Source organism: Budorcas taxicolor, chromosome X, assembly GCF_023091745.1.
Source record: "Budorcas taxicolor isolate Tak-1 chromosome X, Takin1.1, whole genome shotgun sequence".
NCBI lineage: Eukaryota > Metazoa > Chordata > Mammalia > Artiodactyla > Bovidae > Budorcas > Budorcas taxicolor.
Window position 1 is genome coordinate 125,186,373 of NC_068935.1, and position 20,463 is coordinate 125,206,835.

Sequence of the window (20,463 nt, forward strand, 5' to 3'; positions counted from 1 at the left end):
GTGGCTGGCTCTCCTGGACCATATGCTCATTCACTTGCCTCTCACTTCTCTGTGAGGCTTTGCTGGTCATTTAAGCCAGAGGTCCCCAACCTCTGGGATCTAATGCCTGATGATCTGAGGTGGAGTTGATGTAATAATAGAAATAAAGTGCACAATCAATGTAATGAGCTTGAATCATCCCAAACCATCCCTCCCACCCCAATCGTGGAGGGAAAAAAATGTCTTCCATGAAATGGCTGCCTGGTACCAAAAAGGTTGGGGACCACTGCTGTATGGCATTCCTCAGGCTAGCCAAATATATTTTCATAGTTAAAATGGCTCTCTGTTATATTGCTGTGGTAACCTGTGACTCTTCTAAATCTGAGAATTCAGACATTCTTTCTGAGGCTCAACTTTGTTTAAAGTTTAAGGGCAAGGGACGTTGGTGGAGGAAGAGGACAGAGTTGTGTATGTATTTCTTAAGTGCTTCTTGTACAGATTGAAATCCCAGTTAGTCTTTGTATTAATCACGGCAGGTTAGATACTACCAAATATCCCCCAAATGGAAACTAGCCCCCCAAATAGCAGTTTATCTATGATGATAAAAGTTTATCTATGCCTCGTGTCATGTCTGGGTTGGCAGGGCTCCCATTGCATCTGGTAGTGGATGGGGAAAGAGAATGGAGAGGAGAGGATTACTGTGGAGGTTTTATGGGCCAGGCCCACAGGTGGCACACTCTTGTTCACATCCCATTGGTCAGAGCTCCATCAATATGACCACACCTAGCCACATAGGAAGCTGGGAAATGTAGTCTAGCCAGGTACAGGGGGTGGGGAGAGATTGATGAATACTGTCTGGTGTCTGCCACATTCTTGCCTCTCCAGACATCTTTGTCAGTCATTCAATTTAGGTGCGCTGTTCCCAAACTTCTCTTAGAGTTTTCCTGGTATGGTGACAGAAAATGAAAGGCCACTCACTGTGTACGTACAGTGTGCCTATTGTTTCTGTTTCAAATTTAGTTTGTTAGTTCTGAACTGGATTAGAGATACAAATGAAATTTTTACAATATAGAAAATGTTTCTGGTGTTCCAAGGTATGCAAACTACTTTGCTTTAAGTGCTAAATTCTACTGAAAGTGAAAAATAGCAGAAGTGATTCACCATACAATGAGACCAAAAATGATTTTTTACATGGAAAAGATCAAAATACTGACTTTTGTCCTTGAATCTTGCAGAAACAAATTCATGAATGGAATTTTACAGCTTCTTCCATTAGAGGAATAAGGTAAGAGCATAAAAGAAATGTAATTATTGTTTTAATACAAATAATGATGTTTTAATCACCTGAACGTTTCTATTTAGTTATAATATGTGATGCTCTCATTTTCAACAGAATCCAAAACGGACTTTTCTCATGTGTCGCCCTGCCCAAACTTGTTTATAATGTGCTGCTAGTAATGGCTTCTTGGCTTGTTTATAGCAGAGCAGCTGCTTTTGTATCCAACAGACAAAATTCTCGTGTCTCAAACTTATTTTAAAAATGAAGTTATGTGTGTAGAGAGAGAAAGTGTTTCTTCTTTAAACCAATGATGTTCAAGTGCTCAGAGACCCCCCAGAACTGCAGCTGGGAGTTACATGGTAACTTGGCTCTCCTGGGCAGAGTAATGGAGCCAAGGGCATTGCGATTAGCAGGTGGGTAGGGCGGTGTATTCCCAGGAGAGGTCTGCCACTTGCTATTTGGTTCAGGAGTGGTAACCATTTGGGTCTGAACTGTGTGGCTACACTCTGAGTCTGAGCCTGCCAACACCCCCAAGGGTGGGAACAACTCTGGAGTAGATGTGAGTTCTAATCCCCCTTTTGCTGTTTGACCTTGAGAAAATCACTCAGCCTCTCTGGGTTTCAGTACCTTCATAGTTTCTCTGATTCTGAGACCACAGGCCACTGAATGAATCCCTGTTACCTCTAGATGTAGCATGATCCTTTCCTAGACATTGTTGTTGTTTAGTCTCCAAGTTGTGTCCCACTCTTTTGTGACCCCATGGACTGTAGCCCACCAGGCTCCTCTGTTCTTGGGGTTTCCCAGGCAAGAATACTGGAGTGAGTTGCCATTTTTTTTTTCCAGGGGATCTTCCTGACCCAGGGGTCAAACCTGCATCTCCTTCATTGGCAGGCAGGTTCTTTGGAGTAGTATTTATCTCACTTTTAAAGGGAGGGAAATCATTTAAGAACAGTCATGTCTTTGAATGACACTGCTCAGAAAATTTAAGATAATTCAAAATGTGTTGAACATTCTCAAAAATGTACTACTCAGGAACTAAGTTGTATGTTAACATACAGTCAAGAACCTTCTGTTTGTACCATCTCATAGAGATAACTCTTGCTGCCATTTCAGCCATCAACAGGGATGTGCAAAGGCCTTGGGGTGAACCAAACCCTGGAACCAATGTGACATGAAGAGCATGTGTTGAGCATTCCCAGTGCTATCCAAACAACTGTGGCAGTCCTTTAAAAATTGGTTTTCAAAAGTTACTCATGTGTAACCTAGTTCTAATTCACTTTGAATCACCCTGTACTATTAATTGTGTCTACTTCTTGTCATGTAATCCATAACATGTAACGGATGGTCAAAGATGCTATGACTTTAGGAAGAGATGACTTAGAAAGAACAAGATAAAGTGGCCTCATTTATTCAAAGGGCTAACCATAGAAGGGAATCTAGCCTTTTGCACAATCTTTGGCACAGTGCAGGTAAAGAACTTTCTAGCTACGAAACCCATCAGGAGATGGACTATAATAATTTTCTGTCACTGGGGATTCCAGGCACGGTGAACTTTGCCTGTTTGAGAAGCTGTAGAGTCAGATCCAGGCCTTTGGTGTGGATGGACCAGATATCATTTAAAGGCCTTTCTTGAGCTAAGTGGCCATGTTTATTTCCATTTGCTTTATGTGACCACAGATGCTGTGCCATTTTTCAAGTCCAGAAATTTCTTTGATACCATAATAAATTATTTCACAGTTACCTTTTTTATGACCTGATAAACTCTTGAAGATAGAGACCGTATTTTATTCCCCTTCTTGCTTCCCATATGCTTTGCTTAGCACTGAATATATAGTAAGTTCTTAAAGCATAATAAAGTCTGTCAATGAATACAGACTCAAACATAAGCAAGATTAAATGCCCCTCTGATTTAAATTTCATGGAGAAATTGGAGTCATTTTGGTGTGGGGGAGATTTGTTAAAACTGTAATGAAACTTTCAGATTTGTAAACTGGAAGAAAAGCTGTTACTAGATTTTTCTCCAATAATTTAAACTGATATCAAACTATATAAATAAGCATTCTTGTGTTTTGAAACTTTATAGCATATCCAAGTTCGACGAACGGTGTTGTTTTCTTTACGTCCATGATAATTCTGATGACTTTCAAATCTACTTTTCCACTGAAAACCAGTGCAGTAGGTGAGTTATAATCTGATTCAGATATTTTCAGTCTGATAACGGTGGGTCACTTTTAAAGGGTCTCTGTTGTGAAAAGTATTTGCTATACTGCCTTCCCTGAAGTTTTGCCTTCAGTTCAGTTCAGTCGCTCAGTTGTGTCCGACTCTTTGCGACCCCATGAATCGCAGCACGCCAGGCCTCCCTGTCCATCACCAACTCCCGGAGTTCACTCAGACTCACGTCCATCGAGTCGGTGATGCCATCCAGCCATCTCATCCTCTGTCGTCCCCTTATCCTCCTGCCCCCAATCCCTCCCAGCATCAGTCTTTTCCAATGAGTCAACTCTTCGCATGAGGTGGCCAAAGTACTGGAGTTTCAGCTTTAGCATCAGTCCTTCCAAAGAAATCCCAGGGCTGATCTCCTTCAGAATGGACTGGCTGGATCTCCTTGCAGTCCAAGGGACTCTCAAGAGTCTTCTCCAACACCACAGTTCAAAAGCATCAATTCTTCGGTGCTCAGCCTTCTTCACAGTCCAACTCTCACATCCATACACGACCACTGGAAAAACCATAGCCTTGACTAGACGGACCTTAGTCGGCAAAGTAATATCTCTGCTTTTGAATAAAGTTTTACCTTATGGGAAACAATTTTTACAGCTTTATTGAGATGTAATTCACCTAGCATGCAATTTTCTCATTTTAAATTGTACAGTTTCATCTTTTTTTTTAGTATGTTCACAGTTTTTCAGCCATCACCATAGTCTAATTTTAGAATATTTTAATCACCCGTAGAAGAAACCTAGTATCCATTAACAGTCTCTGTCCATTTTCTCTCAACTTAATCCTCCAATCTCAGTCCTGTACAGACACTGAATCTACTCTCTGTCTTTATGAATTTGCCTATTCTTGATGTTTCATATATATATATATATATATATATAAAATCATATAATACATGAGCTCTTGTGACTAGCATCCTCCTTGTGTCATTAAGTTTTCAAGTATCATCCATGTTGTAACATGATTCAGAACTTCATTCCTTTTTTTGGCTAAATAATATTCCATTGTCTGGATATATTTGATTTGTCTGTTCATTACTTGAAAGGCGTTTGGGTTATTTTCACATTTTGGCTGTTGCGAATAATGCTACCATGAACATTCACATGCAGGTTTTCATGTGAACTTAATGTTTTAATGTCTCTTGGAGACAAATTACTGGGTCTTACAAGTAATTCTGTATTTAACTTTGAGGAACAGCCAGACTGTTTTCCCAATTGACATTCCCATCAGCAACATATAGGGGTTCCAATTTCACCACATCCTCCCAATACTTGTTATTGTCTGTCCTTTTTATTGTAGCCATCATACTGAGTGTTAGGTAGAATCCCATTGTGGTTTTGTTTTGCATTTCCCTAACGACTAATAACTTTTCTTCCAAGGAGGAAGCGTCTTTTAATTTCATGGCTATAGCACCATCTGCAGTGATTTTGGAGCCCCCCAAAATTAAGTCTGTCACTGTTTCCACATATTAAAAAGCAGAGACATTACTTTTCCAACAAAGGTCCATCTAGTCAAGGCTATGGTTTTTCCTGTGGTTATGTATGGATGTGAGAGTTGGACTATAAAAAAAACTGAGCAGCAAAGAATTGATGCTTTTGAACTGTGGTGTTGGAGAAGACTCTTGAGAGTCCCTTGAACTGCAAGGATATCCAACCAGTCCATCCTAAAGGAGATCAGTCCTGGGTGTTCATTGGAAGGACTGATGTTGAAGCTGAAGCTCCAATACTTTGGCCACCTGATGCAAAGAGCTGACTCATTTGAAAAATCCCTGATGCTGGGAAAGATTGAAGGCTGGAAGAGACGGGGATGACAGAGGATGAGATGGTTGGATGGCATCACCGACTCAATGGACATGAGTTTCAGTAAACTCCAGGAGTTGGTGATGGACAGGGAGGCCTGGTGTGCTGCAGTCCATAGGGTCGCAAAGAGTCGGACACAGCTGAGCAACTGAACTGAACAACTAATAATACTGAGCATCTTTTCAGGGTCTTATTAGCCATTTATGTATCTCCTTTGGAGAACTACCTACTCAAATTCTTTGCCGAATTAAAACAATTTTTTAACTTTTTATTTTGGAACATATTCAGACCTATAAGAATGGTTCAAAAAATAGTACAAAGAATTTCCATGTTTCACTAAGAACATCCCAGTGTTAACCATTTGTGACCATGTTTGTTTTATGTTGTCTCTGTAGACAGATGACTATCTTTTTCTGAACTGTTGAAGAGTAAGTTGTAGACATGATGGTCCATCACCTCTCAGTACTTGACTGCATGTTTCCCTAAACACAAGAACATTCGCTTATGTAATCACAGTGCAGTTATCAGAACAGGAAAGAGAGATTGATGTGGCACTTTCATTTACAAACCTTATCCAAATTTTATATAGTGTCCCACTGATGTCCTTTATAGTGAAACAAAAAAATATTTTTTCTCTGGCTCATGATCTGATGCAGGATCATATGGTAACATTTAGCTGTCACGTCTGCATAGTCCCCTTCAAAGAATACAGTTTATCGTATACAATCCTTCAGTTAGGGTTAGTTTGCTGTTCCCCCATGAATACATTAATGTTTTGCATTTGGGGTGGGAATACCATGGATGTGATGCCATATTCTACTCACTATATCACACTGGGAGACATCCAATATCTTTGTCTCATTACTGGTGACATTAAGTTGGCTCACCTAGTGAAAATTTGACAAGTTTCTCTGAACTTTGCCCATTTTTAATTGGGTGGTTGATATTTTTGTTAATGAGTTTTAAGAGTTCCTTTTACATTCTGGATACAAGGCCCTTATCAGCTGTATGAATTGTCAGTGTTTCCTCCCATTCTGTGGGTTGTCTTTTTACTCTGCTGATGGTGTCATTTGCAGCATGAAAGTTTTAAATTTTGTGGCAGTCCAATCTATTTTTTCTTTTGTCATTTGTGCTTTTGATGTCATATCTAAGAGGGCTTTGCCTAACCCAAGATTTTCTCTGGTGTTTGTTTTCTTTGAAGGGTTTTATAATTTAGGCTCTAATATTTAGGTCTCTGATCCATTTTGAGGTTTCTTTTTATATGGTATGAGGTAGGGGGTCCAACTTCAATCTTCTATACGTGAATATGTGGTTATCTCAATACTCTTTGTTGAAAAGACTGTGTTTTCTTCCATTGAATGGTATTGGCACTTAAAAAAAATTAGTTGACCATAAATGTAAACATTTATTTCTGGACTTTCACTTCTGTTCCATTGATCTGTATGTCTATCCTTATGATGCTCCCACATTTTCTTGATTATTATAGTATTGTAATAAGTTGTAAAATCAGAAAATGTGAGTCCTCCAATTTTGTTCTGTTTCTCATAGTCATATTAACTATTGCCAGTACTTCCATGTCTGTGTGAATCTTAGAATCAGCTTGTTGATTTCTTCGGGAAAGGTCACTGGGGTTTTGGCAGGTATTACCCTGGATATGTAGATCAATTTGAGAGGTTTTGCCACCCTAACCATATTAAGTCTTCCATCCATAGCATTTCTTTCTATTTGTTTAGGTTGTCTTTCTTTCAACAGTTTTTGTTGTTTCAATGTATAAGTCTTATATTTTTTTGTTTTATATATATATATATATGTATGTATCTTCTTGTATTTGATACTATTGTAAGTGGAGTTTTTCAAATTTTATTTTCAGAGTGTTCATTGCTGGTGTATAGAAATACACTTGATTTTTTTATATTGATTTAGTGTCCTGCAAATTGGCACTCACTAATTAGTTCTAATAGTTTGTCTTGAATTCCTTAGGGTTTCCTGTGTACACGATCATGTCATCTGCAGAGAGCGATAGTTAGGAGTTCTTCCTTTCCAACCTGGAGGCCTTTCTTTCTTTTTCTTGCCAAATTGTCCCGACTAGACTCTCTGGTATAATGTTGAGTAGAAGTGGTGAGAGAAGACATCCTTGACTTGTTCCTGAACTTAGGAGGAAAGCATCTAGTCTTTCACCATTAAGCATGATATTACTGGTACGTTTTCCATAGGTAACCTTTATCAGGTTGAGGAAGATTCCTTTATTCATAGTTTGTCTCTGAGAGCTTGCATCATGTAATTTGAGAACGTTTTAATTCAGTGTGTCTCAGAGAGTCATTATCACAACATATTTAGAAATCAGACAAAATATCAACCCAGAGAACGCTTGGGTCACAATTTTCAACTTAGAGTTGGAAAATGCTGTCAAATGTCATGTAGAATATCCTTTTCTACAGAGTTTAGCTTTCTGACACTCATTCTGTCCTCAGTGCCTTTTCTTGCCATGTGTTTAAATTATTTTTTAATTGAGATGTCGCATACATACAAGTGAAGTGCATACAGTGTGGTAAATGTATCAGCACCCCAGCAGGTGCTCCATGCCCCTTCCTAGTCATTAAGCCCATTCCCAGTGGTAATTATTTTGATTTCTATCATCAGTAGTTAGTTTTGCTTGTTCTTAAACTTCGAATAAATAGAATCATAAAGTGGGTACTCTTATCTCTCACTTCTTTCTTTATGATTTCAGCCATGTTGTAAGTATTAGTTCATCTTTTTTTTCACTTTGTAGTATTCCACTGTGGATATATGTGACAGTTTATCTGTTCTAGCAAACATTTGAATTATTTCCAGTTTGGAGCCATTATCATCAAAACTGCTGTGAACACCCTTGTGCGTGCCTTTCAGTGAACATATTCGTTGATTTCTGTACAGTATGTACTTAGGAATGGAGTTATTAGATTATAGGGGAGGTTTATATTCAGCTTTGGTAGATACTGCCAGTACTTTTCCAAAGTGGTCATGTCAATTTATACTGCCACCAGTTATGTATGAGGGTTCCAGTTGTTCCATGTTCTCAACATTTGACCCTGTTTTTTCAATGTTATTGTGTTGAGTGCATACCATATGTTTCCTAAGAAGCCTGACTTATCACGTTTCCCAGCTTTCAAAGTTTAGAAGAAGTGGAGATGGGATGTGTTAGAGAAGAATATTTTAATGTTTTGTAGAAATTCCCTTAAAGTCTGCAATATTCTTCCCTGCTACCCTAAGAGAGAATACTGAATACAGACCTTCTGAGGCAAGTCATTTGTATGCAAAAAAACAACTGCACAAGTTTAGGGAGTGGCTGATGTGGCTCAGCCAGCATTTGTGAGGAAGATCTATGGATTAGAGTTGATATTAAGCTTAGTCTACATGAAGAGAACGATGAGGTTGTCTTATGCATTTCCTTCTCACCCTCCCCTTATGCAGGACCTTATTTGTCACTAAGAGCTAGAGTATTGGCAACTTGGGAGGTGATGATCCCACTATCCTTCGTACTCATTCTGAGTCACTCAGTTGTGTCATTATTCTTTTGTGACCCCACAGACTAAAGCCTACCAGGTTCCTCTGTCCATGGATTTCCTAGGCAAGAATACTAGAGTGGGTTGCCATTTCCTTCTCCAGGGGACTTCCCTGACCCAGGGATCAAACCCGTGCCTCCTGTTTAGCAGACAGATTCTTTATTACTGAGCCACCTGGCAAGCCCGCCGCCCCCACCCCCCACCAGCAATATCCTCAGCACTGATTAAATTACCCATGAAACACTGGTCTCGGGGCCAGACTTGAAGAATAATATAGCACAGGGATACCTTTGAGGAATTACCAGTTAATGAAATGATTTATTAACAAGTACTAGGGGAAACATTGAGGGCACAAGAAGGAAAGACTTACAGGGAGAAGATAGAATTATGTGTTGGGTTGGCCAAAAAGTTTCTTCCGGTTTTTTTTTTTTTTTCCCCCCCATAAGATGCTACGGAAAAGCCTGAACAAATTGTTTGGCCAACCCAATACCTATTTAATCGGCAGTTATGCACAGAAGAGACTAATTCTAAGCAGTCTGTTAATGGGACCCCCATAAAAGAAGTCTTAGTTCAATATAAGTGAGGCATTTCTCATCGAGTTCAGTGAAGGATGGGTTGCCTTGTGAGGTAATGAGTTCTCTGACACTGGGGGTATTCAAGTATCAATGAGCCACCCAGTTGGTGGGGATGCATATCATATGGGTATTTAAACTAGATTAGATAGCCATGTCAGAAAAGTACCATGTCAGTTCAAGGGGTGGAGTGATTGCTCTGTAACTTGTAGTTTATATTTAATCACAGTTTAATGTACTAAGGATAAGTTTGAGGTAAGGAATAGGAATGATCATAGTTAACAGCATCTTTGTGATTGGTGTTCTAGGTTTTGCTCTTTGGTCAAAGAGATGATAGCCAATGGAGTGGGCAGCACAGTGGAGCTGGAGGGAGAGACTGATGGGGATACCTTAGAGGTGAGTTGCAGAAGACCTGGAACATGGAAAAAGTTATTTATTGTGCTTTTGATACTTAAAGAAAATGTCCCACTTTTTTGTGTGAAAATTCTTTGTGTGTATTTTTAAGTAATCATTTATGAATAAGCTAGCAACCACTATTCATGACTGTCAGAGATTAAATTTAATGCATCTCTATAGAAAAACCTCATTACTTTGGGACCCCATCAACCAGAATGTGTAAGAAAAATCTGACATGGACTAGAGTAAAATTCCCTTTGGTGTACAACTGACAGAAAAGCTTTTTCTATGCTAATTAATATTTGTAAAACCACAAGAGCAATAGTTGGACAACTAGAAGCAGACTTTTTCATTTATGTCTGAAATGACTTTAGTTATTTCTACTGCATATATTAAATATAATGATATTGATGTTCAGAAATTAATGTTAATTTCTTAATATTAAGAAAATAATATTCAGAAAGGATCATCGTAAGCTTTTTTTGGACAGTATAGTGATGGTTCACAGATACAACACCACTACACATGTGTTTAAATCTTGCATAATTTGTCAGACTTACCACTAATTCAGATCCATGTAATTTAGTGAGTTTTAATTATACTTTCAAGTGAGCTGAAATTAGTTCTTTGAGGTTTCTTTCAGAAAATATCAAAGGGATTCATTTTCATAATTGAGTCAGGTACTCGAATTCTTAGCTTAGAATCAAAGTTAGTTGTAAAAATGAACTGAGTGATGCCCTTTGAAGGTAACAAATGTGGGGGCAGAGGAAGGTGGGAGATAAAAGCCTGTTATGAATGTCTGGTTGTCTGGCTGATGTCTGGTTAAATCAGACAGTGATGGGACCCACTAGTAATTGTAATTGTTGTGCGCATCCCTAGATGTGGGTGGGAAGGGACGCATATGCATGTCCCGTGCACTTCTGTAAGGAGGCATGGTGGGACATAGAAAATAACAGAAAGAATGCCTGACTACTTCTGCTTTAAATAAATATTGCTCAGCCTGGAGTTCCATTTGTTTTTATCACTGAGAAGAACGAACTGGAATGAAGCTGTACAATTTTTTGTTACTTTATTTTTTTGGCCGCACCACATGGCATGTGGGATCTTGGTTCCCCAACCAGGGATTGAATCCATGCCCCCGGCAGTGGAAGCACGGAGCCCTAACCACTGGACCACCAGGGAAGTCCCACAGGTTTTTGATGATAAGATTGGGGGAATAAAAGAGCAATACTAATGACAGGTGGAATTTTGCAGTATGTGTTTAGTGCTAGATCTGTACCTCTAAAAGTAGGGGTGGGGCAGCATGTGTACTTTGTATGAAATCAGTTTTATTTGCCTTCAGTTCTCTTCTGGGCTATATAGTAAGTGGTTGCTTTCCTGACAAGTTGATAGACATCATGCAGGAAGGCACCTGTCTGTGGTACTCAACATGATTAGGCGCATGTTTATTTTGTCTTTTTAAAAAATTTTAAATAATTTTTTCTTGGAGTATAGTTGCTTAGAAGTATTTTTTAAATTGCAGCATTAAAGTGGAGAGAGATCTCCAACAGGTCAGCCCACCAAGTTACAAATGAGCTATAGTTTTAAATTTCTTATATTTCATTTCATTAAACCATATTATGAATATATGAGTAACTCAGAACTCTACTCCTTCAAAGTAATTAATTAATTAAAAAAAAATACTTAAGAAATGTAACCTGCCTGGTACTCAAATAATGTTATTTGTAATTTTTTTTGAATTGCAGGACAGTGTGTGGGCTTTTTTATCTCATTACTTTTTTTCTATAGTATGAGTACGACCATGATGAGAAAGGTGAGAGAGTGGTGCTGGGGAAGGGCACGTATGGAGTCGTGTACGCTGGCAGAGATCTGAGCAATCAAGTGCGAATAGCCATCAAAGAAATTCCAGAGAGAGACAGCAGGCAAGTCAGGCGGGCCTTCGCAGCTGCCACCCCCATACCCCAGGTCCCATGTGCCCCACTGATGGTGCAGAGGAGGGAGTAAGGGTGAAAGCTTTCTGTCATCAAGAAGTTATAAGTTTTTTTCTCATAAGGGTGATCTGCTTTTATGCTCTGCATGTTGTAAATGGATCAAGAAAATGGAACAACTTCACTTACAGGCATGTGGATTGCAGAGTCACATTTTAAAAGAGGACTGTAGTTTTTTTCCCACCCATCAGGTAGAAATGAACATTTTTACAGTGATATTTGTTTGCCAATATTTTTAAATGTGACTCAGTGCCTTAGTTCCCATTGTAACAATTTTAAATGGCTATGATGTATTCAGGTGTATCATTGCAGAAAATGTGGTAAAAAGAAATTTGGTTTTTTGCAATACAGACTTTTTTTTTACAGTACCCTGCCTTTCAACCTCACCCATAAATTTTAGAGTATTTTTTTTAACCACCAGTACTAGCAATTTGTTTCTCATACATTTTTTAGTGTTAACTAAATGTTTATTCCATTTAAAATTCATACGCCTCCTAATTCTAAACAAGAACGTGTTGACTGTCAAATGTTTTTGTAGAGAAGCAACATACACAGTAATGACCATGGTATGAGAAACAGCAGCTCCCTGCTCCGCAGACACGCTCTGACCATGTCCGCAATGTTGCCTTCAGTGATGAACGCTGATGGATATGTGCAAACATCGCTACATCCAGGGGCTCAGTAAATTATTCGGGATAGAGTAGAAGTGATTTCTAGCTGCTGTAGAACCCTTCATTGGGCTTCCCTGGTGGCTCGATGGTAAAGAATCCACCTGCAATGCAGGAAACTCGGGTTCGATCCCTGGGTCAGGAAGATCCCCTGGAGGAGGAAATGGCAACCCACTCCAGTATTCTTGCTTGGAGAATCCATGAACAGAGGAGCCTGGCAGGCTACAGTCCATGGGGTCATAAAAAGTTGGACATGACTGAGCAACTAAATGACAACAAGGCCCTTCATCATTTATTCTTTTATTTATTCACGTGTTCATCCATTCCTTTTTAATGGGATTGAGCATTATGATATTTGAATTATAAGCCAGGATCTGAAATGAACTTGTCCACCTTCTAAGGCTAAGAAGGTTAAATGACTTCTCCAAGGACATGAAGAAACAAGACTAGGATCCAGTGTCTTGAATTCCTTGTCCAGTATTCTGTCTCTTATTTTCACGATGGATGGGATGTTACAGTTGTTTGTTGGGAGAAGCTGCCGGCATGAACAAATTGTCTGCTGTGACTTGACTGTAAGATGTAGGGCACTGGGGGGCTCTTGGGACGAGGCAGACAGTTTTAAAGATGTAGTCTGCCATGGGTTTGAAGGTCCTTGTGTACCATGTTAAGCAGTGTGGTTTCTGTTGAATATTTATTTATGTATCTGGCTGCATTGGATCTTCGTTGGGGCCTGTGGGGTCCTGTGCGCTGTGGCTTTGGATGTAGCATGTGGGCTCCAGAGAGCACAGGTTCAACAGTTGCAGCCTGTGGGCCCAGTTGCCCCACAGCATGCGGGATCCTAGTTTCCTGACCAGGGATCAAACCCACGTCCCCTGCATGGGAAGGCAGATTCTCAACCACTAGACCATGAGGGAAGTCCCCAGCACTGAAGTCTTTATGTGGACTTTGTGAAGGGAAGTAATAAGATGAGGTGTGTGTTTTAGGAAGGAGGATTATGGCAGCTGGAGAACAGACCAAAGAGGCCAGAGGCTGAGGCTGGGAGGGCCATTAGGTGACTATTGCTGGAGTGAGTTTGCAGAGTAAGACTAGAACAGATGGGAAGCCAAGTAGTCTCCTGGGAGCCTGGGGAGAGAACATTCCTGGAAAGAAGAGATGGCTGGCAGCAGAGCAGGTACTGGCAGGACATGATGTGGACCCCAAGCCCCAGGGAGCTGGCAGGTGACACTGGCTTTGTTTTTGCTCCCAGGTACTCCCAGCCTCTGCACGAGGAGATTGCCCTGCACAAGTACCTCAAGCACCGCAACATTGTTCAATACCTAGGCTCCGTGTCCGAGGATGGCTACATCAAGATATTTATGGAGCAGGTGCCTGGGGGTGAGTGCTTGCTGGTCTTCTGGTCTCACACCGTGAAAATCACTGACAAAAATACAACACGAGCACCGTTATCCATCCTGCCATTAAAAAATGACAGATGTGTTAGGTGTGGGAGGGCTTTTGTTTCCCAGAGGAGTCAGATGCAGATTTTGCAATGTCACATAAACAGTCCAGCCCTGATCTGGTAGTTCAGTCATCAAATATTCATTGAGGATCTGCTGCATGCCAGCCGCTGGGCCAAGCACTAGAGACATGGAAATGAATAAAGCATAGTCTCTGGCCTTGAGGCCTTCACAGTCTAGGAGTTGAAATATGCTTTGGAGGAGAGGGAACAGAGGTGTTTTTAATGACATTGCAAAATAACATGTTGACTGTAAAAGTGAACAGTGCTTGATCCACAAAGTCCCTGAAAACTGGCAGTAGTATGTGGGGGTAGGAGTCCCACCCATCTGGAGCCCACTGTCTAGTTTCAGTTGGTCGTTCCATCTGCAAGCTGTGTGACCTCAATTTTCTGTGAATAAATTTTAAAATTAGAGTGTTAATGCTGCTGCTGCTGCTGCTGCTAAGTTGCTTCAGTCGTGTCCAACTCTGTGCGACCCCATAGACGGCAGCCCACCAGGCTCCCCTATACCTGGGATTCTCCAGGCAAGAACACTGGAGTGGGTTGCCATTTCCTTCTCCAATGCATGAAAGTGAAAAGTGAAAGTGAAGTCGCTCAGTCATGTCCGACTCTTCATGACCCCATGGACTGCAGCCTACCAGGCTCCTCTGCGCATGGGGTTTTCCAGGCAAGAGTACTGGAGTGGGCTGCCATTGCCTTCAATAAGTACTATAATAATTGGAGTAGTAAAAATTACGGGAGTCATGACACTATCTCAGTGTTGGATTGGGTAAATGAGGTAATGGATATAAGGCTCTCAAAATGGTACCAGGCAGAGAACAAGGACTCAGTAAGTGCTCATTTTAAGAAAATAATGATAAAATTAATAATAATCTAAAAACCTTGAAATCTGTATTCCATTGTTCATTCAACCCATAGTTATTAAGAGCCTGCCATTACATTAAAAGCCTAATTATCTTAAGAGCCAGGCAGTTCAGTTCAGTCACACAGTCATGTCTGACTCTTTGTGACCCCGTAGACTGCAGCACGCCAGGCCTCCCTGTCGATCACCAATTCCCGGAGTTTACTCAAACTCATGTCCATTGAGTCGGTGATGCCATCCAGCCATCTCATCCTCTGTCATCCCCTTCTCCTCCTGCCTTCAGTCTTTCCCAGCATCAGGGTCTTTTCAAATGGATCAGTTCTTCACATCAGGTGACCAAAGTATTGGAATTTCAGCTTCAGCATCAGTCTTTCCAATGAATATTCTGGACTGATTTCCTTTAGGATGGACTGATTGGATCTCCTTGCAGTCCAAGGGACTCTCAAGAGTCTTCTCTGACACTATAGTTCAAAAGCATCAATTCTTCGGTGCTCAGCTTTCTTTATAGTCCAACTCTCACATCCATACATGACCACTGGAAAAACCATAGCTTTGACTAGATGGACCTTTGTTGGCAAAGTAATGTCTCTGCTTTTGAACATGCTGTCTAGGTTGGTCATAACTTTTTTCCACGTAGCAAGCGTCTTTTATTTTTATTTTTTTTTATTTTTATTTTTTTAAGCGTCTTTTAATTTCATGGCTGCAGTCACCATCTGCAGTGATTTTGGAGCCCCAAAAATAAAGTCAGCCACTGTTTCCACTGTTTCCCCATCTATTTGCCATGAAGTGATGGGACCGAATGCTATGATCTTAGTTTTCTGAATGTTGAGCTTTAAGCCAACTTTTTCACTCTCCTCTTTCACTTTTATCAAGAGGCTCTTTAGTTCCTCTTCACTTACTGCCATAAGGGTGGTGTCATCTGCATATCTGAGGTTATTGACATTTCTCCCAGCAATCTTGATTCCAGCTTGTGCTTCTTCCAGCCCAGTGTTTCTCATGATGTACTCTGCATATAAGTTAAACAAGCAGGGTGACAATATATAGCCTTGACATACTCCTTTCCCAATTTGGAGCCAGTCTGTTGTTCCATGTCCAGTTCTAACTGTTGCTTCTTGACCTGCATACACATTTCTCAGGAGGCAGGTCAGGTGGTCTGGTATTCCCATCTCTTTCAGAATTTTCCACAGTTTATTGTGATCCACACAGTCAAAGGCTTTGGCATAATCAATAAAGCAGAAGTAAATGTTTTTCTGAAACTCTCTTGCTTTTTTGATGATCCAGTGGATGTTGGCAATTTAATCTCTGGTTCCTCTGCCTTTTCTAAATCCAGCTTGAACATCAGAACAAGACCTGATTTTCCCCTCAGTCAGTCTCTACCATCAGGAAGCTTCCATAAGCCTCATACCCTTTTCCATCAGAGGGCAGACAGACTGAAAACCACAATCACAGGAAAATAACCAATCTGATCACATGGGCCACAGCCTTGTCTGTCTCAATGAAACTATGAGCCATACCATTTAGGGCCACCCAGGATGGACGGGTCATGGTGGAGAGTTCTGACAAAACGTGGTCCACTGGAGAAGGGAATGGCAAACCACCTCAGTATTCTTGTCTTGAGAACCCCATGAACAGTATGAAAAGGCTAGATTTTGAGGGTTACATTTAAGATGAAGTGCAGTCTCGTCTTCCCTCAAGCTGCTCATAGCCTAAGCAGAGAATCTGAATTGGTATTCCAGGTATAAGATCTGAGGATGACCACAGAGTTGGAGATAGATGTGTACCCCCCTTCTGCAGATGGAGAAACTGAGGCATAGCACCACACCGTGTAAGGGAGACTAGCTGATATCAAGGGCCTGGGCAGTGAGCTCAGAAACACAGGGTCAGCAGGCGGTGAAGGGAGGTTTTCTTCTGGCCTCACGGTTCAGTGTTTCATAGTGTAATAGGGGTGTAATATTAAGACAGTCCTGCCCCTGGGACCTGGCCTTGGGAGCTTCTCACATTGAGCACCGAGAACCCCAGCCTCCTGTGATCCCAGTCCCAGTCTCCCTCAGGGGCCCTTCACTCTGCTCCTGTCCACCTCTGATTTCAGGGTGAGATGCTGGTGCAGGACCTACAGTGTTAGGCCAGCTCTCCAAGTTCAGAGAGCACTGCCACGCTCTCTTCCAGACTCCCTGCAGCTGAACAGAGCTAAGCTTCAAGGTGGCCTGGCTGAGTTTCAGGGGTCACCAGGAGTTCCTTCCCACCCTCCACCTCTGGTCAGCCTCATGGGCCAAGTCTCATCCAGTCCCTTCTCTGCTTGCACATCTGGGAAACAGGCCATAAAGGCAGAAGAAGACTGTGCATTTAGGCCAGATACAGTGATGTGGGCACAAGTGCTGCCATCATTTTAGAAACGGCACATTTTATTTCCCTGAACCTGTATACTTGAATCTTCATCACCTTAAGGAGCTTTCTGCTGTGTCTGCCAGGAAGCCTTTCAGCTCTTCTGCGATCAAAGTGGGGGCCAATGAAGGAGCCCACCATCAAATTCTACACCAGGCAGATCCTGGAAGGTCTCAGATACCTGCATGAAAACCAGATTGTGCACAGAGACATCAAGGTACTTGCTTGTCTGAGCCTCCGGGGTGTCGCTTTGCGTCTCAAATCATGGGAGCTGCGGGCACTGTCAGAGGGGGTGGATTGAGCAGAATCTAGTCTTCCTAGAGATGCATGGCCCTTGGTTAAGACCCAAGTCAGTTTTACATGAGTTCGTTGAACTCTGTCTTTAAGCATTGGATGTTCTTCCTTTTCCAAAGGGTGATAACGTTCTGGTGAACACCTATAGTGGAGTGGTGAAGATCTCCGATTTCGGCACCTCAAAACGTCTTGCAGGAGTGAATCCGTGTACGGAGACTTTTGCTGGTAAGCAGAACAAAGCTTGCTAGGGGGTGGCCATCCTGGAGTCACGCTGCTGGAGCCACAGTCCTTTGGGAGTTACTCACCGAACACCTGAGTGCAACTGGTAATTGAGGTGGACTGTGTATTGTCCCCAACTTCAGAGCATTTGAGTTCTGTCAGGATAACAAGCTCAGCCAGTTGCATCAACCAGGTTGCCTTACTTTCCTCTTTGTCTTCCAAGGTTGAATAGGTGTAGCACTCTGCTTGAGGTTTTCCAACAAAATGGCGGCATCTCTTTTAAGAGATTCTGAGTAACAGTACCCTTCAGACAACTTACCAGGACATCTTATTGGTCCTTCATAAAACTGGCCTGTTACTTTAGGGAATTCTGGCACCTCGTGCATTGATATGATGATTTTTCCAAGGGCAATTGATTCTTATGGGGAATATGGTATTCTTAGCAGATCTGAACACTTAACGTTTTCTTTGCTGTGTGTCAGTGATAGAATCAATTATGTGTTGCGAGGAACTGGATTCAAAGAGTGGTATAAACCTGTGAGCTAGCTTTCCATTTACTCAACCAGTAAGTAGAATGATGCTCGAAAGCTGCCTATGGCTTTTTGTTATTCCCACTTAAAAGCAAAACAGAAACTTTGATCCTTGGAAAGAAGTACTGATTTTGAATAAGTAAAGGTTTATGGTCCCCAAAGGTGTAATGAAAGGATCACAAAGATCTGTTTGATGGAATTATGAAAGAGCACTTACAATATTATTAGTTCAGTTCAGTCGCTCAGTCATATCTGACTCTTTGCGACCCTATGGACTGCAGCACGCCAGGCTTCCCTGTTCATCACCAACTCCCAGAGCTTGCTCAAACTCATGTCCATCGAGTTGGTGATGCCATCCAACTGTCTCATCCTCTGTCAATATTATACAATATTAAAGCTCCAGTATAAGCTATGAACTGCAGATGACTGTGTTCTATCCCTATAACACCAAACTGTAGAGTAGACAGACTTTGCCTTAGTTTGGGTGAATAATGTCTAGCTTCGACAGACTTTTCTTTAACAAGAGAGTTGTTGTGTCAGCCACTGGACGCCCACAGTGGAGACTCATTCTCTATCTGAAGAGAACTTTTATGCATCAGAAGTGACTTCTCAGTTGTAACACCAGGGGAGGTACATGCACCTCAAAATGGGGAACTTTTGAAGACCCCACCAGAATCTCCCAAGAAGTGTATTGAATTTTCATTCATTTTTTCTGATAATTATACTTACGTATGTATATGTATGTGTATATATATGTATATTGACATGTATATATCAGTGAGTATGTATGTATGCATGTATGACTGGCATATTTTTTTTTACTAGTCTAATGACTTTTTTTTTCCCTTTTCTTTGGAAGCCACCAGTTAGCTTGGTAATATATAGCAAGAGGGCTCTGATAGGGCCAGAAGTTATTCAAAGACTTGAAACCCCCAACAATTTATCTCATAATTACCATCCCCAAGGAGGAAAAAAATTCATAAAGAAAACACATGTATAATTCATTATAGCATATCACATTTTCCCAAGTAATTGGCTTGAGGCAGGAATTTTGCATTGCAAAATAATGCAGGGGTGTTTGGGGGATAATAAAGAAGGGGTCTCATTTGGGGTAGGAAATTCCCCTGCATATAATTGCTCTTTGCAAAACAGAGCAGTTCTGTAAAGGAATCTCAACGGCCTGGTGCCACAGTCCAGTTGGGTGCAGAGGGACGTGGTGAGGCATTTCTGTGCAAATGCCCAGAAGTTTTCAGAGCCTGGAAGGAGGGACAGAGGTTTCACACGACCTTATGGCCTGAAGTTCTCCCCTCCAGTGTTCCCCTGAAGGCTTTTTGCCGTAGCTATAAACCAGCTATAACAGGAGGAAGGGCCTTTATGACCAGGGTCAGCCCCCTTCACTTTTGGTTTTGCAACAGTTTTATCGAGGTTTAACTCACATATCATAAATGTACCCATTAAAAGTGCACATTTCGATGGTTTCTGGTAAATTTTCCAAGTTGTACAGCCATTGCTGCAAAGCAATTTTTGAGCACTGCCATCTCCCCCCAAACGGTGCCACCTTACAGTCAACCCCAGCCCACCACTGATCTATTCTGTCTTTGTTTATGTAGATGTTCCCACTCTAGAGATTTCTTATAAACAGAAAGATACCCTATGCGGTCCCTTGTGCCCAGCTTCTTATGCTTCACAGAATCTTTCTGATGTTCACCTGTGCTGTAGCTGTATCGGTATTTCATTCCTTTTCTGGCTGAATAGTATTCCATCATATGGATAAGACTGCATTTTGGTTTGGTTTGGTTTGATTTGTGGCTGCATTGGATCTTCCTTGCAGCAGGCTTTCTTTAGTTTTGGCTTGCAGGCTTCTCTTGCGGCAGCACTCGGGCTATAAAGTATGTGGGCTCAGTAGTTGCAGCATGTGGGATCTTAGTTCCCTGATCAGGGATCAAACCTACATTCCCTGCATTGGAAGATGGATTCTTAACCACTGGGACCACCCAGGAAGTCCCTAGACCACCTTTTGTTTATCCATCTACCAGTTAATGGCCATTAGATTGTTTCCCCTTTCTGGCTGTTGTGAACAATACCGCTGTGAACATTCAGATAGAAACCTCTGTGTGGAGATGCGGTTTCATTCCTCTCTGCTGGATACCCAGGAGTGGAACTTAGGACAGGAAGTCTCTCCTGATCTCTGGCTGTGAACAGCCTTGGTTCAAAGTCTGGCTCAACCACTTGCTAGCTCTG

General features: G+C 41.4%; 1 protein-coding gene across 1 annotated transcript in view; it reads left to right on the forward strand.

Moving 5' to 3' along the window:
- The window catches only part of MAP3K15 (mitogen-activated protein kinase kinase kinase 15), a 145,149-nt gene that overhangs the window by 105,329 nt on the left and 19,357 nt on the right, over positions 1-20,463 (forward strand). Inside the window, exons 12-18 of the mRNA XM_052662827.1 lie at positions 1,215-1,264; positions 3,342-3,437; positions 9,697-9,784; positions 11,573-11,706; positions 13,687-13,814; positions 17,266-17,396; positions 17,593-17,698. Of these exons, the coding sequence (XP_052518787.1) occupies positions 1,215-1,264; positions 3,342-3,437; positions 9,697-9,784; positions 11,573-11,706; positions 13,687-13,814; positions 17,266-17,396; positions 17,593-17,698 (733 nt within the window). The remainder of the gene's footprint in view (positions 1-1,214; positions 1,265-3,341; positions 3,438-9,696; positions 9,785-11,572; positions 11,707-13,686; positions 13,815-17,265; positions 17,397-17,592; positions 17,699-20,463) is intronic.